The following is a 27262-nucleotide window of genomic DNA, read 5'->3' as shown; positions in this document are numbered from 1 at the left end:
GGAGGGGAAGAGGCACTGCAAAACTGTACCAGTAAAACTGTCGAGAGCTCAAAATGACGTACACTCCGGGCATAAAGATGCGATGTTTGCCAGGGCATCTATCGCAAATCTCGAAAACTTGGCATCCCTGTTGGGTCCTGATGAAGTTACCTTCCATTTCCAAGATGACAAAGCCAGGGTTCCTATTGGCCTAACGGCCGCCAATAAACAGGCGCCGTTGATCATGCATATGGAATACAAAGTCCGATTGAGTGACCATGACTTCGTCATTGCTTCCCGGCATAAATTGGTGCCGTCCGTCATCGCTGCAGTAATGATCAAGGGTAACTATATCACCGGTGGTGTTGTGACGTACTCGGGCCCCACCTATATCGGCATCAGGAGTGCTAAGCATTCATCATCGACTGCATTCAACCACCTCCACGACATGAAACGCATTTGTTCCTTGACCGAATTTCGGGACAGCTTGTCGTGCAAAGACGGTCTTCCAAAACCTGTCATGATTGTGACCGTGGATGGCGGCCCGGATGAAAATCCGTGTTATGAGAAAACGATTCAGTGTGCAATTGACTATTTCTGTACGAACGATTTGGATGCCCTCTTCATCGCGACCAACGCCCCAGGTAGGAGCGCCTTCAATCGGGTTGAGCGACGTATGGCACCGCTCAGCCACGACCTGGCAGGGCTCGTGCTGCCCCACGATCACTTCGGGTCATCTTGATGGATCGGGCAAAACGGTCGATGATGAGCTGGAAGTCCAGAATTTCGCCCATGCGGGCAAGGTCCTGGCGGAAGTTTGGTCTCAGACTGTCATAGACGACTTCCCTACGGTGGCAGAATACATCTCGGCAGATGCGGAAGACGATGTTATTGAGAAGGACAGAGACTGGCAGGCGATACATGTACGGGAGAGTCAGTATATGGTACAACTGGTCAAGTGTAACGATCGAGACTGTTGCAGAGAGCCCAGAAGCTCGTTGTTCAGTGTAGTCCGAGATCGCTTCCTTTCACCCCCGTTGCCCGTGCAGCAGACGGGTGACGGGCTCGTTTGCAACACGACCGATGGGAAGTTTCCAACGCTGTTCCAGAGCCTTGTCCTTGGGCAGAGCATTCTCACGCCGGGAGCCCGTAAAAAATTCCCAAAGGGAGTCCCGTATGACTTTGCATGTCCTACTCTGGAAACCGAACTCCAGAGGCGGACTTGTTCAACTTGTGGACTGTATCCTCCATAAAGTCAGGCAAGGCCCATGCCCGCTGTCACAAGGACAAGAAAACTGGAGCAGCGTGTGGAACGTATGCGTCCGCAGCGCGTAGCCGCACGACGACAGCGGGAGCTAATGTGCCTGGTGGCGTACCAGGAGAACGAGCCGGTCCTGGAATGGCTAGACGATGATGGTGTCGACACTGAGGGGCTCCAACTTCCACAGGAGCAATCAATCGAGTCTGGTACCCCGATACTGACCACCGAAGCACGCGAACCCGCATGGGAACTGGAATAACTTACGAGACCCTAAGAGGCTATACAAACAATTCGTTGTGGCGTCAATATTATAAAGAGTAATAAAGAGCACTAAATTTAATACAGTTAAATGTGGTTTCTAGTTGTGACTTCGACTTCAGTATCAACATGGTCTCAGCAAAAATGGGATGAGTAGTCATCCCATTTTTGCTGAAACCAAAAATGGGATGAGTAGTCATCCCATTTTTGCTGAAACCAAAAATGGGATGAGTAGTCATCCCACTTTTGGTTTTAAAAACTTAGATCACTACTGTTACGTAACGCCGATGCGAACACCCCCCCACCCCCTCATAACACTTCATAACGCTCAGCCGTACACCCCCCCCCACCCCCCATAGCGTTACGTAATATTTGAATGGCCCCTAATTCAAATTACCCGGATTAAGCCGAGATGGGGTCAGGGGAAAAGGGAGGGGTCGGGGGAAAAGGGAGGGGTCGGGGGAAAAAGGGGAGGGGTCAGGTACAGTTTTCTGTAAAAGCAGGGGGGAAAAAAACCGCAAATAAAACGCCACTCGGCATGTACCAGCACGAGAAAAACGAACGCGGTAAAACACACCTCTTAATGAGGAAGGGGGCGAAAACCCATCGCAACTCCTTAGAGTGTCGATAGGAATACCACTCACCCGTCGACCTCACCGAAAGGCGTGGGCTCTCCCTCTCTCTCTGCATCCCAAAGGAAAAATAGAAGAAGCTGGAAGGAAAAGAATCGAGACAGCAACATAAGCGGGGAACGTGATGGGGGGGGGGGGAGGAAGGGGTGTGGGGGGGGGGGAGCGGGCAGAGGGAGGGCAGAGCGGGCGGGGAGCTGGGGGGGGGGGATGGGGAGTTGCAGTAGCGGGTTTTTGAAATGGAGTGGTGGGGGCAGACAGAGAGTAGACAATGTGAGGATTAGAAAGAAAAGTGGAAAAAACAGAGGAAAGAGCAACGAGCAAGGGGGGGTGGGGGTAGAAAGATCGGAGGTTGGAGCAGCTCACACCTCACCACACTTGCGCAGCCATCTTGCCACACCCCAAAACACAAACGGCCAGCAGGGGGCGAGAGAGAGAGGGAGAGAGAGAGAGAGTGTGTGAGAGAGAGAGGGAGAGAGTGTGAGAGAGAGAGGGGGAGAGTGAGAGAGAGAGAGAGAGAGAGAGAGAGAGAGAGAGACTTTTAGACTTTTTATTACAAAAATATAAAAATACAAGCCAGTCGGTGAAGATACTATTCAATACAGGCACAATAATCAAAAATACAGAAAAGAAAAAGAGATAATGACAGGAAATCAAAACAGTACAATGAACTAGAAAAGAAAAACAACAACAGAAAAACCGACCACACACAGATTCAATCCCAACAAACCTACAAATATATCAATAATTCATTCTCCTGCACCATGCAGATCCCATCAAAACACCAGATGTTCATAAACTCATCAATACATTTCTTTCTTCCAGAATCACAAAATTCAAGTTTGAGTCTTGCAGATATCAAGGCATTAAAAAAGAACAAGACATCACATTGCCCAATCGGCTTTCCTTTCAGTTTTTCCTTCCTCGATAAATAAATTGCCATTTTCGCCGTGGCCACTAAAAACAAAAACAACATATGTACATGTTCTTTCATATCATTGAAACCAAAAATAAATGATCGCAGAGAAAAAGTGATCTTCATTTTTCCAGCCATGTAGTTCAGCCATTGAAATAAAGGCACAAGCCTTGCACAATCAACGTACGCATGGAACACATCCTCTGTGTAAACACAGAACAGGCAACACGTAGATATGGGCACGAAATGACTCACTAATTTATTAGAAGGAATGATCCAGTGTATCATTCGCCACTGGAGATCACCTGTCCTTTTGCTTACCAGTTTACTGTATACTGATTCCCATGCAGGCTCAGATGGGAGTCCTTCCGGCATTAGCCCTTTCCACCTGGCCACTCCATTTAACGGTGAGTTCCCAAGCAGAACTGCAGTGCATAACCGATACAGGTCTTTACTACTGCATTTCTGAAAAATGTTTTGTCCCTCACTAATTGGGGGCAAGTCTCCGTGACTAGGCTGTACCAATAAACCAGGAAAATGCCAGTCATTGGATGTCACCAAAACTTCCTGGGTCCATCTTAGTCCAAGTTGGAAGCTTTTCTTTACTATTCCCTTTAGTATTCTTCCGATTATTCTGTTTGACCATATTCCAGTCATATCGGCTATCTCTTGCACCGTCTTCCACCCCCAACCAGAATCATGGCGGAGGTCCAACACTTTGATTATGCCCGCTGTAATAAAGTGTTGATAAAAGTCTCGGCTTCTTGGAATTGCAGGAAACAGTAGGTTGTAAAAAAGGGGTTCTTCCACAAACATGCTTGTAGCATAGGTTTCTTGCTGGCGACTAGTCGAAAGGCTTTGCCAGGCATTCAGAAGGCTCCGATAGAATGATGGTAGATGAGATGTGTCGACATGTTGGAGTTGGACTAAGAAAAGTTAAAGGCCATATCCGAGCCCGCTTGCTTTTCGCAGCACGTGATAGGCCAGAAGTCGGCTTGGCAGTCGTTCCTTGTACAGCAACTGCTGTATGGTACACAGCCGAAAAGCCATGATACGACTTTTTATGTCGATCAGTCCCTGGCCACCTTCAGACAAGGGGCTACATATGACATTTGGTAGTAACCAATGGTGACCACTCCAAAAAAAATCCACGAGTAGCCTCTGCACTGCCTTTAGTAGTGCCTCTGGCGGCTGAAGGCAGATAAACCTATGCCACAGGGAAGAAGCCACCAAATTATTCACCACTAGAACCCTGCCTTTGTAGGAAAGGTGGGGCAGAGCTCGTTTCCACAGTCCCAGTCTTTTTTTGACATGCTCAACAATCCCGTCCCAATTTTTGAGGACGTAATGTGGAGATCCCAGGAAAACCCCAAGGTATTTGACTCCGTCTTCCACCCATTTTAACTTTGTTGGTAGATGCACAGGTGGTACCAGCACTCTTCCAGGTGGAATGTTCTTGAGACAGGGAATCCATAAGGCCTTACTCTTGTCCCAGTTACACTTCAAAGAAGAAGCGAGGCAAAAAAGATTTAAACATTCAACAAGTGCTGGGATATCACTCTCCTTCTTAACAACCACACAGACATCATCTGCATAAGCCGATACAACTACTGAAGGACTCCCAGGGGATACAGTCACTCCTGAAATATTTTTCCTAAATAAAATTAGGAGTGATTCCATTACCAAGGAAAATAATAACCCAGAAACCGGGCATCCTTGTCTCACCCCTCTTTGAACCTGTACCGGAGAGCTGAGTTCGTTATTTATTTTAAATAAACTAAATATATTGTTGTACAACAAAGTCACGTAGGCCCTAAAATTGACACCAAAGCCACATGCTTCTAGCACCCGATACAAAAAAACATGATCCACACTGTCAAAAGCCCTTTCCAAATCCAGGAATATTATCCCAAAATCTTTTTCCAAGCAATCACATTCCATTAAATCTCTAATCAAAAAAATATTATCATAAATAGATCTGTTTGGGATGCAGTAACTCTGATCATAGTGGACTAGATCACCGATTACCGTCTTCAACCGACTGGCCAACACTTTTGACAATATTTTATAGTCCATACATCATAATGAGACCGGCCGCCAATTCTTTATCTGTCGTAGATCCCCAGTCTTTGGAATCAGCGACACCACTGCTCTTCTGAAGCTTAGTGGGAGTTCTCCAAGCACCAAGGATGATTCCAGGACATTCAATAATTCAGGGCCCAAAAGGTCCCAAAAAGCCAAGAAAAATTCTGCCGGTAGGCCGTCAATCCCAGGAGCTTTCCCCGAGTCCATTTCACTTAGGGCCTGCGTTAGCTCAGGCAAAGTAATTGTTGAATCCAGGCCCAGGCACTGAGGCTCAGTTAGGGATGAAAGGTGAGAAGTTAAAAATTCCATGGTTTGCTCACAAACATTTTGTTTTGCATAGACTTTTGAAAAAAACTCTCTAATGCACAACCTTACATCTCCAGGGTTGGCAACCATGTTTCCCCTAAAGTCTTGTACAGAGAAAAGGGTTTTGGGTGACTTATTTACAAAATCCATTTGGAAGAAAGATTTACTCGGGGTGTCTGATACCTTTAAATTGTTTATTCTTAATCTAATTAACAGGCCTGCTGCTTTCTCCTGAATCAGCTCCCTCAGTTGAGCCTTCTTTTCAACCAATAACCTGTGGTCTCTTCTGATATTATCTTTAGCCAGTTTACACTCTAACCGTATAATATCAGCTTCTAAACAAGCCATTGTTATATTTTTTACGTCAGTATCATTTGAAACAAACTGCTGACAAAACACTCTAATCTGAGCTTTTGTGTTATCCCACCATAATGCTAAAGAAGAGAAAGAGGGCTTTCTTGAAAGTTGGATGACCCAAAAAGCACGGAAGGCGTCTTTAAACAAAGCATCTTCGAGAAGACTGGTATTGAATTTCCAGTATGCACTTTTGCGTAAGGGTTGAGGGAAAAAGAGGCCCATGGTAACTAAATGATGATCAGAAAACAAAGATGGAAAATGATTTGGAGAGATAACCGCATTCCTGAACTGTGAGTTTATGTACCAACGGTCAAGTCTAGCGAAAGTCATTCTCCCATTGGCACATCGTCCCCAAGTATACTCAGATTTGTTGGGGTAATGCAGTCTCCATGCATCTAGCACACCCACTGCCGAAAAATAATTTAACAAATCAGTACTACCTTCGGGATGAGGTTCTGCTGTATTTCGGTCTATACTGGGTTTAAAGGTGCAATTAAAGTCACCCCCCATGCAAATACAATTATTGAGATCTATCGACTGCATGTGTCGAATTAAAGATGAAAAGAAAGCTCTTCGTTCCACACTCTCACTTGGTGCATAAACGTTGAATAGTGTAAACCGAAAATTATTAATGACCAGTTCCAATGAAATAAACCGGCCTTTAATCACCTCCTGGAAGAGGCATGACTCAGGTACTAGGCCTGGTCTGAGTAAAAAGGCTACACCAGCAGAAGAAGAAGACATGTTACTAAAAAAACATTGTCCTTTAAAGAGGCGACACCAGTCGTACTCCCCATTTTGAATTATATGGGTTTCCTGGAGTAAGAGTACATCAATTTTCTTGCGCTCAAATAAACTTTTCACCTGAACCTGGCGGTTTTGGCTTCCACCTCCACCATTCACGCCAAGACAAAGAGACCTGTCTCTGTGGTTAAACCTGCACTTACAACATCGTGAACGAATTTTTCATCGGGCACAAATACAACAACTTTTTGATTCATTCTCGACGCTGCTCGTACATTTTCACAACCGATTATTTTCCCCACCGACAAAACAATGTCCTCAGTGGAAGTTCCTTCGGGTGGAACACACACAAATGCATGCTTCCTTGTTAAGTTGTCGAACGCCTCTAACCGAGAGCGTGCATTCGCCATCCCAGCAAATTAACACCCCCCACTTGTCCGAACCGGACAAGTAGGTACCAAACCGAAATAAATCAAACTAGAATAAATAATAAACGTGCATTACAAGCACAAAAAGGCTTACAAAGCGTCGTCGAAGCCGGTAGGCCGCACCCAAAATGGGTCCGCTCTCAAACCTCTCTCTCTTGAAGACAAAGGTATAGAAAGGATGAAAACAAAATGCCAAAGTACACAGGATGGAAAGGAGAGGGAGGGGGGGGGCAGGGGAGGGCAGGAGAGGAGGAAAACTCACAAAGAACTCACTACAACACAGAGCAGTTGCTCACAGCCGCCATGACGCCACGCCCACCACAAACGGCCTGCAGGGGGCGAGAGAGAGAGAGAGTGTGAGAGAGAGGGGGAGAGAGAGAGGGAGAGAGTGTGAGAGAGAGAGGGGGAGAGAGAGAGGGGAGAGTGTGAGAGAGAGAGAGGGGGAGAGTGTGAGAGAGAGAGAGAGGGGGAGAGTGTGAGAGAGAGAGGGGGGGAGAGTGTGAGAGAGAGAGGGGGAGAGTGTGGGAGAGAGAGAGGGGGAGAGTGTGAGAGAGAGGGGGAGAGTGTTGGAGAGAGAGGGTCAGAGTGTGAGAGAGAGAGGGAGAGAGTGTGAGAGAGAGGACAGTGAGAGGGGGAGAGTGTGAGAGAGAGAGAGAGAGAGAGAGAGAGAGAGGGGGAGAGTGTGAGAGCAAGGGAAGGAGAGAAAAAGAGTGAGAGTGAGCGAGAGAGAGAGACAAGAGGGAAAGGGCCGGTCCATGGGGACCGAACAGCACTTGATGAATTTGGGCAGCAGGAAGAAAGGGGAAGATTCGACCCTCGACTAAATAATTAATAGTTGTGTGTTGTTGGTGGAGACGGTAGTCTGACAGGATGAGGATGGAGTCTGATGTGATTCTTGGGGTTTTTTTACTGGAACAATTCAGAAAACCACGTCCCATGACTTTTACTCTCATCCCAAAATCATTGGACATTCATCATGCCCAGATATTGTTGTGAATATGTGAGGAATGTGAAGGAAATAAATGCATTTTCATCAAACACAAAATTAGAAAAACAATAAATGTATTTAATTTTATAAACTTTATTAACAAAGAAACAATCAGATTGTAAATACATTGTTGTAATCACAAAGTAAATAATCAGAAGGGAATGAATGAACAAAACGGAATGAACGAAATGATTAAAACGAGCAAAACCGCACGGAGTCACCAACATGTTTATAAACCCCAATCGCGGATTTAACGGGGACCAGGAAGTTCCCCCTGAACACGTGCAGAACCCGCGAGTCCCCGAAACACGTAAACTCTCCCTCCTCACAATCCAACAAGAACCCAAACCGTTCGGGATCCCCCGGCACGGACAGGTGGGTTCCTTGACAGTTGTGCCAGGTTGAGTATTTGTTTTGATATTTCATTAAACACCAAGACTCGGGATTCCCTCCCAACCAGCACTCTTTCCCTTTCCCTTTTCTCCGCATGGAGTTCAAACAGATTCCGATTCTCCACCAACTACTCGACCTCACCTCGACCTCCCAGTAATGACGACCCGAGGAGAAACAATCAGAGGAAAGAACTTGTACACAACGATCAAACCGATCAGGATGTTCCGGGTACGGATTGTGGGTCTCGGTTCGAGTCGCCGTCCTGAGATCCCGGGAGATCTTGACCCAAGGATTTGCAGAGTTTGGGTCCAGACTCGGGGTCCGTCCATCTGTGGACACGACGCGGATCACAAACTTTGTTAGACAAACGGACAGAAACACAAACACATTAATCTCTTTTATAACATTTGAAATATTAAATACATTTTTAATTTCACCTTCTTTACGAAACACAATTCACCTTTCTGTACCTGGTTAGGAATCCCCGAACATCCTCTTGTTCCCATATAACAAAACCCTCCCCCGAACATCCGGTTATTTAATTTTCGCCTTCGTTCGATTTTCTTTTAAAATATAAATAATGACGTTTCATGGAAATTGTAACATCTTGTGAATGGGTTATGGGGTAACATAAACCTGGTGTTACCTTAACGGTCAAGGTGGCGGGTTTAACATCTTAAGGTCCTGAGATTGAGCACCTGTCGTGCCGTTAAAATAACACCTGGGCGCGGTTTCTGGAAAGATATCACATATTTATCCACTGGAGAGCTTCGAGCAACTGGGCTCAGGTGGGCTGACTCAACCTGTCATCCTTCCGAGGTGGACCAGGTGAGTACCAGCTTACTGGGAGTAATAAACCATTCGAGTATCCTGCGTCGGAGTGGCGACCTGGCCAGTACTGCACTCCTTAGCCAATGAAATGGCGTGAAAGGAATTTTATTGTTACCTCCAACCAACGAAGGTGGACCGAGGTTATGTTTTCTCCCCTGTCTGTTTGTGTGCAGGATATCTCAGAAAGGTATGGACGGATTCGGACGAAATTCGGTGTACCGCTGCGGTAGGTGACAAGAAAGAATCGATTCGATTTTGGTCAAGATCCGGATCCGGATACGAGAATTATTTTCGGGATTCTTCACCATTGATTGGTGGTGGTTCAGATGCAGCTTGTGGCTGTTTGGCTGCATCATTTTCTGGGGGCAGGACGTGCACTGATGCAATGCCCCCATTACCAGTCGGCAGGTACTCATTTTTCCCACCTTAAAAGGATGACAGGCTGTGTCAGCTCACCTGGTGTTCAACATCATGGCAGGGGCTCAAACTCAGGACCCGAATATTTAAAGCCAGCCATCTTAACCGTGAAGCCAACACCAACCTCACCATTGAATGATCGGGCTAACAATGATATACAGCACGATGTCTCAAAAAGTTATGGACAGATTCGGACGAAACTTGGTGGATAAGTTGGGTGTGTGACAAGGAAGAGGTGATTCGGTTTTGGTGAAGGTTCAAATCCGGATTCGATCAGTGGGATAAAAATGGAATGAATCACCCTGGTATGCACTCTACCAGGGGTATGCGCTCTACCAGGGGTATGCACTCTACCAGGGGTATGCGCTCTACCAGGGGTATGCGCTCTACCAGGGGTATGCGCTCTACCAGTGGTATGCACTCTACCAGTGGTATGCACTCTAGCAGGGGTATGCACTCTCCCAGGGGTATGCACTCTCCCAGGGGTATGCAATCTACCAGTGGTATGCACTCTACCAGATGTATGCACTCTACCAGAGGTATGCAATCTACCAGGGGTATGCCCTCTACCAGGGGTATGCCCTCTACCAGGGGTATGCCCTCTACCAGGGGTATGCACTCTACCGAGTGCCCTTGTAGTTATTACTGTTAACAGTGGCACTGCGTCTGCGGCACAGCCACACTTCCAGAAAATGATGCAACCAGCAGCCAAAGGCTGGATACGAAACAGCAACAGAAGTCACATCTTGTGAATGAGTTGAAGTGATCTAATCATTTCATCTGGAGCTCACCGTGGACAAGGTGTGGACAAGATGGATACAGAAGGAAACTCCAAGGAGGTGAAGATGGAAATTTGGAAGGAGGAGGGGCTGGGGTGGATAATGAGGATAGTGTGGAAGCTGTGCTTGCAAGGTTAAAGCTAGACAAAATGGACGACACAGGAACGAAGTTTCACCGAGCTATTTATTTAGCTCAAAACCAAAGAACTCAAAAGCACACTGAATCCGCCCCTCGAACGGGCGGCAATTTATATCGCAAACCGAACACACAAAATCCACGCCTCAGGCGGGGCGTGGTATGCAAAATAGGTAAGTCACGCCTCTCGACGGGGCGTGGTATGCAAGGCAAGTGTTCGCCCGAGAAAGGCAGGTCTGGACACGCCCGGGCGAGTCCGGACACATGACCGCTCGCCGGTTGCGTCATCGGCCGGTCCACGGTAATTGTGTCATGCTTCCGGTAACCGCTACATGCGCCCCCCCCCCCCCCCAGAATTAACCTGCACCGGGAGAGTCAGTTTGAGGGGGGTCCTGATGACCCGGCCGAAACGACCCCTGGCGACTCGTGTGGGGGTGGTAGGTGGCGTGTCGGTGGATGGTCGGGCGGGGGGCTTGGTTGACGGGGGACGGCCCCGTCGTGGAGGAAGGGCCAACCGTGGAGGTTGGTCGAGATCCAAATGGGCCGGCTTGAGGCGATCCACGGAGATGCGGTCCGGCTTGCCGCCGATGTCGACAATGAATGACTTGTCGTCCCTCTTCAGGACCCGGAAAGGTCCATCGTACGGCGGCCGGAGCGGTCCCCGGTGTGCGTCGTGCCGGATAAAAACGTACTCCACATTGCGAAGTGCTGGTAGTCCTGCGGCATAGCAGACCAATTGTTCAAATTGTTCTAAAAGCACCAAAATTGGCACACATGTAGATTAATATATTCTAAACATTTTTGGATATGGAGGCATTCAAGATTAGCCGCCAAATTCAAAAATGGCCGCCAAATGTGCTACGGGGAGAATCTTGAATGCCTCCATATCCAAAATTGTTCAGAATGTATTAATCTACATGTGTGCCAATTTTGGTGCTTTTAGAACAATTTGAACAATTGGTTTCGTATTTTTTACTATGCCGCTGGGCTAGTCCTGTGGCATAGCAGACCAATTGTTCAAATTGTTCTAAAAGCACCAAAATTGGCACACATGTAGATTAATATATTCTAAACATTTTTGGATATGGAGGCATTCAAGATTCTCCCAGTAGCACATTTGGCGGCCATTTTTGAATTTGGCGGCTAATCTTGAATGCCTCCATATCCAAAAATGTTTAGAATATATTAATCTACATGTGTGCCAATTTTGGTGCTTTTAGAACAATTTGAACAATTGGTTTCGTATTTTTTACTATGCCGCTGGGCTATGGGGGGACGTGGCGTTTTTTTATTATTTTATTTTATTTTTTTGTATACAAGATCGAGGCTCGTGAAAGAGCGAACATTAATCACACAAAAAGACAAACCGATACATAAAACATATAACATCGGGAGCGGTAGACAAGATGGGGAGAGAGGGGGAAGGACACAAACACAACATTTGAGAGCAGGGACCGAGAGGCATGGAGACATCGAGAGATCTGAGAGAGGGCGAGGGCTTTGGGGGGGGGGGGCATGGGAAGGGGGCGGTGGGAGAGGTATAAAACATATGGACACTGCCAGGACTTCCAGGAAAGAAGTTGGAATTTCAAACAAGGTGGATCTGGGGTGAATTAGCGGGGGTAGAAAAGATCAAGGTTTTGGATGGGGGAAGATAAGAGATGGTGGTGAACAGCTGTTTTAAAGACCTGGAGGGAGGAGTGGGATTGAAGGGAGTGAGGGAGTTTGTTCCAGAGGTGGGAGAAAAGAGGAATGAAAGAGTGAAGGTGAGCAGAGAGCCGAGATTTCGGCAGTTTAACCATCAGAGGGTTGCTGGCAGATCTTGTGCGACCTGTAGGAATATTTGGGGGACAGAGCACAGAGAGAGCTGGGGGTGCAAGGCCGGAGAGGAGTCGGTAGAAGACAGAAAGACCACCTACCTGCCTGCGGTGAGTGAGTGAAAGGCCCTCAGAGATAGCTTCATCGCGGGAGATTCCAATAATTCTGAAAGCTTTGGTTTCAACAGCGTGAAGCCGAGCTAGGTGTGAGGCAGGAGCACCGGCCCATAGGGGAGAACAGTATTCCATTGAGCTGCGGATGAAAGCCTTGTATGTGGTGAGGAGCTCAGGTGTGCCGAGGAAGGACTTCGCACGACGGAGGATGCCCAGTCGGCGACTGGCTTTGGAGGCCAGCTTGGAAATGTGGTTTTCCCAAGAAAGATCATGGCAGATAGTGAGACCCAAAAGCTTGAGCGACAGAACTTCTTGGAGATGATTGTTGAGAAAGTAGATGGGAGGGTTGTCCAGTCGATCTTTTCGGAGAGACATTGTAAGAGTGTGAGATTTGTCAGGATTGAAAGACATGTTCCACTTGTTTGACCAGTCTGTGATTTTGTCCAAGTCTTCAGAGAGTGAGGAGGCTGCAGACTGCCGATCTGAGGGAAGAGGGATGGAGCGGCAGAGAGTGGAGTCATCAGCAAAGAGATAGAGAGGATTTTCAAGAGAGTCAGAGAGATCAGTGATGAAGACCAGAAAAAGCACGGGGCCCAGAACACTGCCTTGGGGAACTCCAGCCTGAACAGGAAGAGGAGATGAGAGAAACCCATTCAGGGCCACACGTTGACGACGACTAGAGAGGAAGTCCGCCAGCCATGCGTGGAGATTTCCATGGATACCAAAGGAGGAGAGTTTGGTGAGCAGAGCGGGGTGCCAGACCGTGTCGAAGGCACGTGATATGTCGAGGGAGACAGCTCTAATTTCCTGTTTGGCATTGAGGACCTCCATCCATTGTTGAGACAGCAGAAGCAGCATGTCCAGAGTAGAGTGACCTGGTCTGAAACCAAATTGATGATCAGAGATCAAGCCATTGGAGAAGAGGAAAGATTTCATATCTGAAGCAATGATGGATTCCATGACTTTGCTGATAATTGGGAGAAGGCTGATTGGTCTGTAGTTGCTAGGATCTGTTTTTGCACCTTTTTGTGCATAGCGGTGATGTTGGCTGATTTCCAAGCAGATGGCAGTTGACCTTGAGCAAAAGAGAGGGTGAAGAGAACAGAGAGAGGGTGAGATAGAGCGGCAGAGCAGGATTTTAGGACCCGTGGGCTGATGCCGTCGGGTCCAGTTGCAGAATCAGAGTCGAGGGTTGACAGAAACTTTTCCACCTTGTCAGGAGGAAAGGACACGGAGTCCAAGAGCAGCAGGGTACGACTGGGTATGGTGGGTACAGAGAGGGATGGGTTTGGGACACAAGATTTAGAGGCAAACACAGAGTTGAGGCATTCAGCTTTTTCACGGGCGGAGTCAGCTGTGTTGGGCTAGCGGCTAGGGTGCCGGCTTAGGATCCTAGGATCCTGGGTTCGAATCTCGGTCGATCGCCGAATTAATGCCAGGGGGGTTGACTCAGCCTGTCATCCTTCCGAGGTCGGCAAATTGAGTACCAGTTCACTGGTAATTCCCTGTTTGTCGTTGAAGGCGGCAAAAAGGGTTGGCGTCAGGAAGGGCATCCGGCCGTAAAACATTGCTTCAAAAAGAGGACCGAAAAACAACAACTACCACGGTCCCCGAAATAGTCCAGTCAAAGTAGGGCTGGACCTAGAACAAATTGCAATAGAAGGTTTTTTGGCTTTAACTTGTTTATTAGGTCCCTCTGATGAACATATAAAAAGTCTCGAACGTTTGGACACCGGGAAAGTGGTTAATTTGCATATATTCAAGATGGCCGCCGTCCAAAGCTTCAATTTACAGCTAACTTTTTTCTGGCTGCTCCTAGACCCTATAAATGTATTACAAACAAGTGGAATATGATATCAAAATACAGAATGAGGCATTGCAAATGTGATATGACGTCACCATGACGTAGTATGACGTCATTCAGAGGCAATGATGTCATTCATGATAGGAGTTCGTATTCACTTGGATCATCGGTGCTTGCATCAAAGTTGCTATTTTGACAGAGTCCTTTACATTCACCACATGCACTGGCACATTCAAGCTCATTCCGTTAGCAACTACAGCGTTGAGTGTCACAGTTGCCCTTACACTGACATCTATCTATAATTCCAGTAATCTCTGTGTGTATGTATGTATGTATGTATGTATGTATGTATGTATGTATGTATGTTTGTATGTTTGTATGTCTGTATGTATGTCTGTGACCGCTGTTTCTCGACAACCACGGGTCCGATATACTTTAAACTTGCCAGGTATATTGCTGGGGACCCGAGGATGTGCCTTTTCAAGGTTTCATATTAATCGGACAAGTAGTTACCGAGCTATGTCCAAAAAACGATTCAACCAATCAGAGAGCAGCGAGCTATCACGTGTGCCGAACGTGCCGAACAGACTCTGCCTCGGACGGCACATTTGAGAGCGTATTCATTTATTTCACGTTGGCAAACTATGTTGGCGTTAAACTATGTTTTAAAACTAATTAAAACTAATTTGCGATTCTTTCGCTTTCCTGCGCGTTTGTGCACGCTATGGCGATTTCTTTACCAAACTCCGGAAGCCGTTCGCTTTGGACCAAACCATTTCATGTAAATAGAGGGGGGGGATTGTCACCGTACTCGCAAGCCGTTCGCTTTGGACCAAACCATTTCATGTAAATAGAAGGGGGGGATATAATTTTAGATATAGATATAGTACGGGCATGCCCTAGTCTGACCAATTTCAGTAGTGAATCAGGAGCCACTGGCGAATCCATCGTCTTCGGTTCAAGCTGTCCCTTCCGCAGACACCAGCCCCATTTCTCGGGGTCCACACTGTTCCCCATCCATTCCTGGACCTGACAATAAACTCGGAACGAGTGGTATTTGGCTACATCGGTTGTTGGGGGAAGGCTTTGAACTTCAACGGTAGTTGAACTTTTTGCCACCTTGTTGCAAAACTTTGTCTTACGCAGTCCGTAAAGGGTGTCATTTCCTTTTCCCCCGTACAAATAAACCAAGGCCTTTTCACCAGCTGATGATATCGCGTCTTTAGTTCCACTTTGGCAACAGAATGCTTCTATACATTTCAAGAAACCGTTCTCTTCCCTCACTTTCCTCAAGGCAGCCCTTTTACCAATACCATACAGTCGTGAGGTTGAGTCACATCCACAGAGTGCATGGACAACTGGCAGGACATGGCAGATGCTTTCACCCAGAGCTTCTGCTACAGAGTTAATATGCCAACATTTCCCACCGTCCTTGCTCGACTTGAAGTACAAATCATTCATCCCTCGTTCCGCATAATGACACAACAGCACCAACAAGTCTGTGTCCTCACCTATCACATATGTCACGGTTTCCCTTGCATGTTCAATTCCCTTCTTCGCAACCATGACATCTGCATCTGCTGGCGCATTGACACAGTCAATTCCATTTGCCTTGAATGTTTCACACAATAAGTCAATGAAGTTTTGCTTATTGTCCGAGTTTGACAAGAAGTTTTCCTTTTTTGACCTAAGGGGCATGGTTGGAGTGAACATCACCTTTTGACCAAAGACTCCTTTTGATCGTCGATTGTGTGTCATGTCCTTGGTAGTAGGTCCTGATTTATAACCGTCGACTACAACCACCGGGTTGAGAAAGTTTTTGGAAACATGCTTCATGTACATGTTTGCAATGTCCTCAAATGTGTCACCCTTCTTCCATGGAATCCTTTGCAATAAGGAACCACCATCCAGAACATGGGTCACAGTCCTTTCTTCCTCAAATGATTCCAATGCCGACTTGGGAGCAACAGCAGCTATCTCATCTCCTAGCTGTGGTGTATTGGCTTCCCTGAGCCTCCCCCACTTATCGAACAGAGCAGTAGGGTAGCTAGACAACTCATACGCAAAGACCTCTTCAACACCTAACTCTCTGTTATTAGCAAAGATGAGGAGCCTCTGGAAAAGGAGCTGTGGGTCGATTGCTACTTTTTCAGCACTGATTGTAACCTTTTTACCCAACGACGCAACGTGATGTTTCATCCTAAATGAAAAGTCAAAAGCATTGCTACCTTCCATCTTCTGCACAATGTTCATACCAACCTCATCTATCTATAATTCCATTAATCTCTGTGTGTGTGTATGTCTGTGTGTGTGTCTGTGTGTGTGTATGCGACAACGATTTCTCGACAACTACCGGTCCGATATACTTGAAACTTGCCAGGTATATTGCTGGGGACCCGAGGATGTGCCTTTTCAAGGTTTGAAATTAATCGGACAAGTACTTACCGAGCTATGTCCAAAAAACGATTCAACCAATCAGAGAGCAGCGAGTTATCGCGTGTGCCGATCGTGGCGAACACACTCTGCCTCGGACGGCACATTTGAGAGCGTATTCATTTATTTCACGTTGGCAAACTATGTTGCCGCTATGTTGGCGTTAAACTATGTTTTAAAACTAATTAAAACCATTTCATGTAAATAGAGGGGGGGGATTGTCACTGTACTCGCAAGCCGTTCGCCGTTCGCTTTGGCGTTGCGAATGGACCAAAACATTTCATGGACCAAACCATTTCATGTAAAGCGTTCGCCGTTCGCTTTGGCGTTGCGAATGGACCAAAACATTTCATGGACCAAACCATTTCATGTAATTAGAGGGGGGGGGATTGTCACCGTACTCGCACCCACGTACCCACGTACCCACGTACGGGCATTGCACCCACGTACGGGCATGCCCTAGTACAGTAAATGAGGATTGGCCAAGGCTGGTCCTGTCACACCGTTGGCAATATTCCTGAGTTCATTTGATTCTCGAAATGGATCATAATCCTTGAAGAATGCGAGAACCTTCTCTGTGTCCTTCCTATCTCGTTCACGCCTTGCTTCAGTCATTTCTTTGTGCTGCTCAGAGGTGTGGAAATGCTTCCCTGTGAGTTCTTGCATAACTTCACTCACCTCAGCGCAGGCTGGCATAGCAAGTAACCAGCGCAGGCGTTGCGTTTCCTCCATGCCCCTATCACGTGTCAATCCACCATTCGTTTTCAAAGAGCGCATCAAAACCTGCTCTATAACCAAGTCGCTTGGCAGTCCTGCCCACAGCCGATCACTTCGGCGGATCACAAATAGACCGGAGTTCAATTGGCAGAACATGTCTGGGTTGAGCTGCTCAAGTTCAATCATGTCTTGAATGTACACATGGGCTGACTTGGCATAATTGTTATGACCAAACGCTGCAAAGTACGGCAACATCTCCTGGAGTGTTCTGAGGTACAGTAGGAAATCGCCCATTCTCAGTGCCCTCAGGAAGCGACGCAGCAAGTCAATCATGTCCATGTATTGAATCCATAGCTTTCCCATCTTATGCTCTGCTAAGGAGCTCTTCTCAGCTTTAAGTTTTTCACAAATTCTGTTGAAAACGTCTTTACTGCAGACTTCATCCGGTGAAACGTCTTCACGCAACAGCTTATCCAAAAGATCTGCAGCCTCCTGGAAGTCCTTGCATTCGTCACTTTCCTCATCTACCATTGAGAGGTTGAGACCGTATGCCCTGCCTAACACAATCGAACTCAAGGCTGTGTCAACCAAGAAGTGGCCTCTGATTGCTCGTGCATAGGCTTTCCCACTCAGCATTTGGGTCACAGCATTTTCAGCATATATAAGTTCCAAAACCTCCTTAAGCCCAGATGCTTCCATAACATGGCCCATGCATCCCAAAAAGCTCATCACAGAGTGAAAGCCACCAAGGTTCAAAACAATGGGTTTCAGTTCGCTTCCTTCCTTCTCATGAACAATGATCGTCTTCGCTTTCCAATAAAGCGGTTGGTCGAATGTCAGCATTGGCGTCGTTCCTTGGCGATGGCTTTCCGCAGCAACGAAGTGAAGTGTTGAGTAAATACAACTCATGTCAGTAGGGTCCATGTCAATCATGGGCAAGAAATGGACGGATGATTTCCCTGGGTGTGGTCCATGGCACACACTCTGCATTAAGCCGGACCAGCCTGGTCGTTTTGGTCGAAGCAACCATGACGTTTTCCACAGTATGTCCAGATTTTCAAGCTTGTCAGATGCTGAAATGGGGTCAAGCTTTCTAAATTTGAGAGGCCCACCCTTCTTACGAACACTGCGGTAGTATTTGATTTCAATTTGAGCTGCCGTGAAGTTGTTTTCAGGTGACTGCAATCTTGGTATTGATGTTGTGTCTCTTACTCCAGGGGTGACAGCAACAATTATACCCATACCATGGTATTGTCGCGTAACCGTGATTAACACCACAGTTACGGATGACCGATTTGCGAGACTTTAACTCCCGAGGCGAACACTCAATGGCGGACTCAAGTTCAACACCAACGCGCGGAATGGCGGGCCGCAGCGAAGGCTCCGCAACCTTATCTATTAAAATCAAACACCCAGGAAAACTGCGTTCAGATATTATGTACAAAAAGTAATATAAGGGTTTATTAGGAAAAGTAAAGCCAGTGAAAAAGCCCGCCGGTAAATCTAATAACTCTAATAAACCTAAATCGGGACGTCCCCACACGACTGACAGCAAACACAAACGAGGGAGATTAATCACGAAAATAACACGTCCCGTCGTTCAAAATATACGCGGAGATCGGGCTTATCTGTCTTTGTCGTCTTGTATTGTTGGTGTCCAGCACCGCTCCTTCCGGCCCGATCGCACACCACGAGGCCCCTCGCTCCAAGCACCACGCGTCCGACGCAGGCCAGCGGCTCCACTTGACCAGGGACAGGAAGGACTCCTTTCAACTCCACTCGACTCGACGCGGGAGTGCTGGCAGCCAAGTGCCAACGAACTGCTCAGTGCCAACTGGGTGTGCTCTCGTGTGTCTCCTGCGACTCCCTACAACCCGAACTGCACTCGAACTGCGACTGGAATGGCGTGTCCTCTCCAACTCTCCACCACCGCTCAACTCTCTGGTGCCTGCCTGCGTCTCCCAGTGCCTGCCACGAACTCAACTCAACTGGCGAACGAACTGGGACGACTCGAGATCAGATCTCAACTCCTGAAATGGCGTCCGACCGTCGCCTATATTGGTGGCCGATGACGTCACATTGCGCACTCCTCAGCCAATCAAAGCCTCCCGCGACTCCTGACATCTCCCCCGTTACGCGACCCTGCGGTCCTGGCATAACACGTGCCGGCCAGGTTTTTAGGCCTTTGGAGGTGTACACGGTGGCGGCCAATTGTGGTGGTGTTTTTGACCTGGTTTCCTGTCAATTTAATACGAAGTCCTTGTCAGGGAAAGGGGATTATTTAATGTTGCGCTAAGGACCTAACTAATGTTTATGTGGTTTGCAGTGCCATAATGGACAAAGGTTTGACTACTAGGTGAGACTCACAGGGGCGTTACCTTTAATCCCTCACTATTTAACACTCGAATCTCCAGGTAGATCCACACTCATACATCTTACCCCGACAACCGCCTGAACATCAATAACTTATTACATGTAGAGTCCCTGTCACGACAGCCGAATACCTACCTATTCAGATCTACCTAGCTCTAGATGTTGCATTACCAAATTCATAACACAGCCCCCCCCCCTGGAACCGTAGCTCCTGCAAGGTTCACCGCAGGGCTACCATTCCAGCCTTAACACTTACTGTCACACACTTAATTAACCTATGAAATAAATCAGGAAGGGCTGTGGGAAGTGAGTCGGACTACCTACCTACACTTCCTTAACATGCTGAACCCCTTAACCATCATGCAAGTATGTACATCTTCTTCGTTGTTCCTGTGGAGGGAGGAAACAACAACACACAACACTAACTTAACCACAAAACTTAACCATCTTTCCAAAACTCAAAACTCTAACCTTTGTACATACCCCGGTCTACAGACCGCGTCCCCCGGTGGATGCCACAAGACACAACCTTACCTGCGGGGCCATCCCCAATGCATCCCACTAAATTTCCACGGGCCCTGTCCAGATGTTACAGGTGAGTGACACGGCTCGGTGGATTTCGCCCACATTCATGCAACACAGACCCCTTAACCACTCATTCTCATTCCATAGGTCATCAAGGCATTTCAAAAATCAATAAGGTTCTTCTTCAATACACCCCCCTGCAGGACCATGGCATTGATGTCATTCACGTGTGTGTGCATTCCTCAACTAGGCAGCGGGGAGGTACCGCACAAAAAGATGGTGGGGGCGCATCAGGCTGTGGTGCCCGCAGTCCCAAAAACAAGTCAACCGACTTACAAGTTCATTGCCCCCCCCCCCCTTTACCTCTTGGCCCCATGACAGCCCAACAGCCCCTTTCCGCCGTTACCTCGCCGGTGAGGGTCTCCACACACACCAGGCTCCTTTGCCTCCTGCTTTCGCGCAGCAACACGGGTCACCGGGGGACTTCCTCACCCCGCGGCGCCCAACCAGACCCTCCACCGACGAGCTCCAATTTCCAGTTACCACCGGCTGCCAGGGGTAATTGCCGCAGAGGGGGGCCCGCAGGCATCGCTCCTCAGAGCTTGCTCTGTACCTGCGGACACACACACCTTCCCCACCCACAAGACCCCAAAACACACTTCCTCCCCCACTGCCATTCAATTCTCCACACAACTCAGCACAATTCAGTACAATTCCATAGATGGTGTAAAAGGTGTTACAAGGCTTGCCATGGCCTGCCAATGTGAAATCCCATTCACAGTTCGAATCATTGAATCCTTACACATTTCCATTAGCACATTTCCAAAAAGCACAATTATCGCCCCTCATTATCTCCAATAATCATCACTCACTCTCCAGGTTCCACTCTCACGACCACATCAAAACACGTAACCACAATACAAAAACATACGCCACCCACAAGACACTGTGGCTCCCATTCCATCCCCTCACCGGCCATGTCATCACTCACACCCGTCTCCCAACTCCAATTTACATGTCCCCAATTTCCAAAGCAAGTCCTGAAGCCTGGGACAGTACTCCTCAAAACACTCACCTCAAGTGCAGGTAGTTGCAGGTTGGTCAGGTTCAAAGTGCAATCCACCCATACAATTCCCAAAATTTCACATTGGGCCTACCAAATCCTTCCAAATTTCTCTTTTGTCCCCACTGCACTGGCAGGTATGTGGATCCGCATCCAACGGTGATCATCACTACACAACTACCTATGGCCACGACAGCTCTGCACCTCTACCGTGCAAGGGTCACCGGGACAAGGTGAGCAGTCAAAACGCCAACATGGCCCATGAGTGTCCATAAGGGTGCGACCCACCATCCATCCTTCGGCCCCCCTGCGAGGAACACAGCTGCAGCAGCCCCAGCTGGCCAATGTGGTGAGCACTTGCTGCCACAACACACACTACCGCACACACAACCTCGGCCCTGGGGGGCACGGTCGCAGTGCGTGGCATCCCTACAGCCACGTCCCCTGCACCTCCCCATCATCCCCCAGTCCGACTACAGAACTGCAGCCCCCCAGTGCTCACCCACACTTGACCACACCAAGGTCCAGTCAACAGCCATGCTCCACCAGGAGACCCACCCAGAAGACATGGTCCACACACCTCGGACACGCACAGCACCACGTTGACCCTCAGGCTACACAACTACATCCCCATCATCCCGCGTCCCAAATATCAGCACAGTTGCCCCCGCAACCAGTTGAAAGCTGTGTCTTGCTACCCTATTAATTTCATCACAGCCTCCAACACTTTGGTCTACACACCTGGATCAATAATGGCGTCACTGTACAGTGTCCACCATGGCATTTCACAATCCACCCTTAAATTTGCATCTAACCCACAGATTACCCATGCCAACCATTTGTCACATTTCACTCACCTCACCAAAGAAGGATGTTTGCCATACACATGCCAGCCGAGCATGGCCCATATGCTCGGCTCGTCGTTACACATCTCCCGATTCACATCCCCATGGCTCTCTTCCCAACCCGAGAGTCCATAAATCACAACGGAGCATCTGTGGAAGGTCACTCACACCATCACGTTCCACAGATGCCCCAATGGTTGTCCGGCAGGCTATCTCCATCCCTGTCCATTCGGTTTGACCCGCGTCCATAGACCAACCACCATGCCAGGTCACCACATGCTGGTTGTCCCAGAGTCCCTGGAGGAGAGTGCCAGGCCGCATGCCCGGGTGGTCACCACATCAGTCCCAAGTTGGCCGTCCGCAGTGCCACCACCAAAGCGCGACCCACAACACCTCCCCCTAGTGGTCCTCAATATTTGCCATCCCAGGCTTGAGAAACCACCTCGGACCTCCCTGGAGGTCTTAACCCCCACCAGGGTCCGGTGACCCTGCCGGCCCGAGCCACCAGCTCGGACGGCGCCCCGACGGACAAGGGACGCCACACTCCACCAGACCCCCCGTGGGACCCAGGTCGTACCTCGACACCCAAGGCTGGACCCCACGTCCAAATCTCGCCATCACAGCCCCCCAGCTGGCCGGCATACCCAAATTTTGAAAGGGGCAACTTTTGCCCGAGGCCATCACCCATGACCTCTCCATGTCCAAATCCCGCAGCCCGGGGACCAATCCCCACCATGGCTGCTCCAAATCAATTTCCCATTGTAATTTTATTTTACATTTTATTTTACAAATTTTCATTCCCATTGCCAACCCGCAGCTGCAGGGAACAACCTCTACCACCGGTTGTTCTGCCCCTCCCTGCAGTTGATCCAAATTCCCTACAGGGACCAAATCTCCAGAAGCTCTATCTCCCGATCCTCCAAGATCCAAATCCAGCCCGGAGCCAACACACTCCCCCAACTGGTTGTCCAATTTTGGAGCCTCTGTTTCCAAATAGCAGTGTACAGTGAGCGTCCCCTCGGTCATTCCAACCACCTCCTTGGACCAACTCACCTCTTCCCCCAGACTCCTTTGGGCCTGAACAAGCTCTACCTCCATGGGACTGTCACAGGTCTCCAGCCGCTGGATCAAATCATCCTCATCATTACAAATCATTCCTGGCCCCGCCAGGCTTTGATCAATATCCCCAATAAATACCCGGTCCGGCTCTATCGCATGGACCCCCAAAAACTCTACCCCCTCTTGCTCCGCACCACCGCCCTGGTGCTGCACAATTCCAAATTCATCCCCCGGTTGGGGTGTTGTGACATCCACACGGTCCCGATAAACAACCAGGCCAGAATGTGGGAAACATTCCCCATTACAACTCTCACATTCCAAATTTCCTTCCCCGCTCACCTGTGGACACTCCACGTTTACCTGCAGGCATTCCCCATCTACCTGTACACATTCCCCATCCACCTGTGGACATTCCCCGTCCACCTCTGCACCTGCAGTCTCCCCATTTACTTCAATTGCCATTCCCTGTGCAATTCCCAATTTTGCCATTCCCGGTGCAATTCCCTGCTCGTGAGCAACATGCACATCTGCATGGGCCGTACTCTCTCCTGTTCCCAATCTAGCTTCCCCCCGTTCCGATTCAATTTTTGCCACCTTTGGCTTCTCCTGTGCCCCCATTTGAATTTCTACTTTACCCTCAAATTTCCCCAGTCCGTCCGTAATTTGGTTTTGCACTCTCCCTTCTATGCCATCAATTCGTTCCCCCAGCTGCTGTGCCATTTCCCCAATTTTTCCTTCCAATTGTTCATTCCTTTCCTTTATTTCATTCCTCCATTCCTTCCCCTGGGACTCCATTTTATTTTCCATCCCTTCAATTTGTTCCTCCAATCGATCACTCATTCCCTTCATTCCTTCCCTACATTCCTTCCCTTGGGACTCCATTTTTCTTTCCATTCCTTCAATTTTTTCATTCAATTCCCGACTGGTTCGCTCACTCTCGGCCCTCTGAGCATTTATTAAATTTACTATGGTCTGGAGATCTATCGGGGCCGTCCCAGCGGCGGGGAAAGTTCCAACGCTATCCTTCATATCCCCCATTTCCGGCTCACTCCCGACGCTGACGGAGGCCTCGCTACGCACCTCCATTTCGTCGACCTCCGACATCCGCTTTTCGGAAGGTTGTTTCCCGCGCGCGTATTTATTTTAATACCAAAAACACAATTTAAATTTGACGAAGACGCGATATCGCGCTCCGTATGCCCAATTGATTATTAAATTTCTCCGCCTCGCCTATCCAAATTTTGCGTTCGAACGTCGGACGCAATGTACGCCCGACCGTGTCGATGTCTCGCCGCGGACAAAAAAATTTGTCCGACGGATTCGAATCCTACACTCCTGACACCACTTGTCGCGTAACCGTGATTAACACCACAGTTACGGATGACCGATTTGCGAGACTTTAACTCCCGAGGCGAACACTCAATGGCGGACTCAAGTTCAACACCAACGCGCGGAATGGCGGGCCGCAGCGAAGGCTCCGCAACCTTATCTATTAAAATCAAACACCCAGGAAAACTGCGTTCAGATATTATGTACAAAAAGTAATATAAGGGTTTATTAGGAAAAGTAAAGCCAGTGAAAAAGCCCGCCGGTAAATCTAATAACTCTAATAAACCTAAATCGGGACGTCCCCACACGACTGACAGCAAACACAAACGAGGGAGATTAATCACGAAAATAACACGTCCCGTCGTTCAAAATATACGCGGAGATCGGGCTTATCTGTCTTTGTCGTCTTGTATTGTTGGTGTCCAGCACCGCTCCTTCCGGCCCGATCGCACACCACGAGGCCCCTCGCTCCAAGCACCACGCGTCCGACGCAGGCCAGCGGCTCCACTTGACCAGGGACAGGAAGGACTCCTTTCAACTCCACTCGACTCGACGCGGGAGTGCTGGCAGCCAAGTGCCAACGAACTGCTCAGTGCCAACTGGGTGTGCTCTCGTGTGTCTCCTGCGACTCCCTACAACCCGAACTGCACTCGAACTGCGACTGGAATGGCGTGTCCTCTCCAACTCTCCACCACCGCTCAACTCTCTGGTGCCTGCCTGCGTCTCCCAGTGCCTGCCACGAACTCAACTCAACTGGCGAACGAACTGGGACGACTCGAGATCAGATCTCAACTCCTGAAATGGCGTCCGACCGTCGCCTATATTGGTGGCCGATGACGTCACATTGCGCACTCCTCAGCCAATCAAAGCCTCCCGCGACTCCTGACATCTCCCCCGTTACGCGACCCTGCGGTCCTGGCATAACACGTGCCGGCCAGGTTTTTAGGCCTTTGGAGGTGTACACGGTGGCGGCCAATTGTGGTGGTGTTTTTGACCTGGTTTCCTGTCAATTTAATACGAAGTCCTTGTCAGGGAAAGGGGATTATTTAATGTTGCGCTAAGGACCTAACTAATGTTTATGTGGTTTGCAGTGCCATAATGGACAAAGGTTTGACTACTAGGTGAGACTCACAGGGGCGTTACCTTTAATCCCTCACTATTTAACACTCGAATCTCCAGGTAGATCCACACTCATACATCTTACCCCGACAACCGCCTGAACATCAATAACTTATTACATGTAGAGTCCCTGTCACGACAGCCGAATACCTACCTATTCAGATCTACCTAGCTCTAGATGTTGCATTACCAAATTCATAACAGTATGTTCCTCGCCCATCAAGCGTACGCAAGTTGTGATCAACATTGTCTGCAACGAACTGTCCAAACCTGCCTGCAGTGGATATGTTGGTGCCCCTGAAATTGGCAGCACACTTCGAAAACCTCAAAACTTCTGCGTAAGGCAGACAGAAGCCGTGGCTGTGTAAACTGTCCACAAGGAAGCGGGAACCAAAGTGCTGGTGCATTTGAACCGCCAATCCATACTGAATGGGTGCTACAATGGCCCTTGGTCTGGTAAGTTGCATGATACTTTGTCCAATTGATGCAACTTCAAGATCACATGACTTGCCACTGAACGTCTCTTGCAGAAATATACGAAGGGACTGCGGAACGTACGCCACATTCTTTTCCAGCGACCGGAGTTCAGAAGGATCTGGATAGAAATCTCTACAAGTATCAATGTTCTTTATATCTGCTTTGATCAACTGTGCCGCAGCCCTGACGATCTTTCTTTTTCCTGCTTCCTCATCATCAGTCTGTGGTGAGTCTTTGAATTGTTGCAAAATCTTTGCAGCAGTTTCTTTGACAGTTACAACATCGCTGCGTCCATGCACGTTACTAATAACCAGTTCATCTCCAAAATATGAAATAAGTTTCTGTTTCATGTACTTTACACTATACGCTTCAACATCAGGGCACAACTGGGACATTCTATCAACGAGATCAACCACTGTAGTCTGTTCATCATCATTGCCACTGCCTAGGTCCTCGATTGCGAGCAGAAATGCTTCCTCTCGTGACGCATCTACTTTGCGACCCTTGCGAGGAGGTTCACTGTCTGCGGAATCACGATATTTGGAGGGGATCCGCCTATGTGTCTGGAAATTTGAGCTGCACTGCTTGTGATATATTGCGTCAGCTGCTGGAAGATCGCGTGCAAAGTTAATTCGGCCTCTAACAGTCTCAGCCCACTCATCAGCCCTGGCATCACATGCAGAAAGTATTGTCCTTTGAAAGTTGAAGGTGCGTACTGGATACACTTCTTCTGAATCATGCTTTGTGTCCAAATAGATTTTTCTACCACAAAAAAAGCAGTTCTCTGTAAAACAAAAGTCTGGTTCCTGAGAACGAAGAGCAGGTTTTTCAGGACGTTTCTTCTGCTTCCCAGGGATTCTATTTGGCTTCGTATTGACATGCATCTTACGGCAATCAATGTGCACCGTTTGGCCCTCGGACACGGTAATTGACGGCGTTCCACGTTCAGTACTGGCCTTGTTGATATTATCTGCTCCCTTCGCCCTCAGCTTGACTGTTTCTCCTTCGTCTAACGTGTTTGAGCAAATGCCGCAGGGATTATGCACCACCTCTTCTTCCATGGCTTCGGTAGATGTCGCA

The 27262-nt window shown here is 48.3% G+C and overlaps 1 protein-coding gene across 1 annotated transcript in view; it reads right to left on the bottom strand.

Moving 5' to 3' along the window:
* Positions 1–8024: 8024 nt before the first annotated feature.
* Positions 8025–27262, bottom strand: part of LOC137417054 (E3 ubiquitin-protein ligase TRIM7-like) — a 57656-nt gene continuing 38418 nt past the window's right edge. The window contains exon 7 of the mRNA XM_078770156.1: positions 8025–8673. Coding sequence (XP_078626282.1) covers positions 8144–8673 — 530 coding nt within the window. The 3' untranslated portion in view covers positions 8025–8143. The remainder of the gene's footprint in view (positions 8674–27262) is intronic.

The sequence above is a fragment of the Myxine glutinosa genome, chromosome 1 (assembly GCF_964187855.1).
Source record: "Myxine glutinosa chromosome 1, kmMyxGlut1.1, whole genome shotgun sequence".
NCBI classification, from domain to species: domain Eukaryota; kingdom Metazoa; phylum Chordata; class Myxini; order Myxiniformes; family Myxinidae; genus Myxine; species Myxine glutinosa.
The sequence above is the reverse complement of the archived record's forward strand: the minus strand, read 5'-3'. Positions and strand labels throughout refer to the sequence as shown.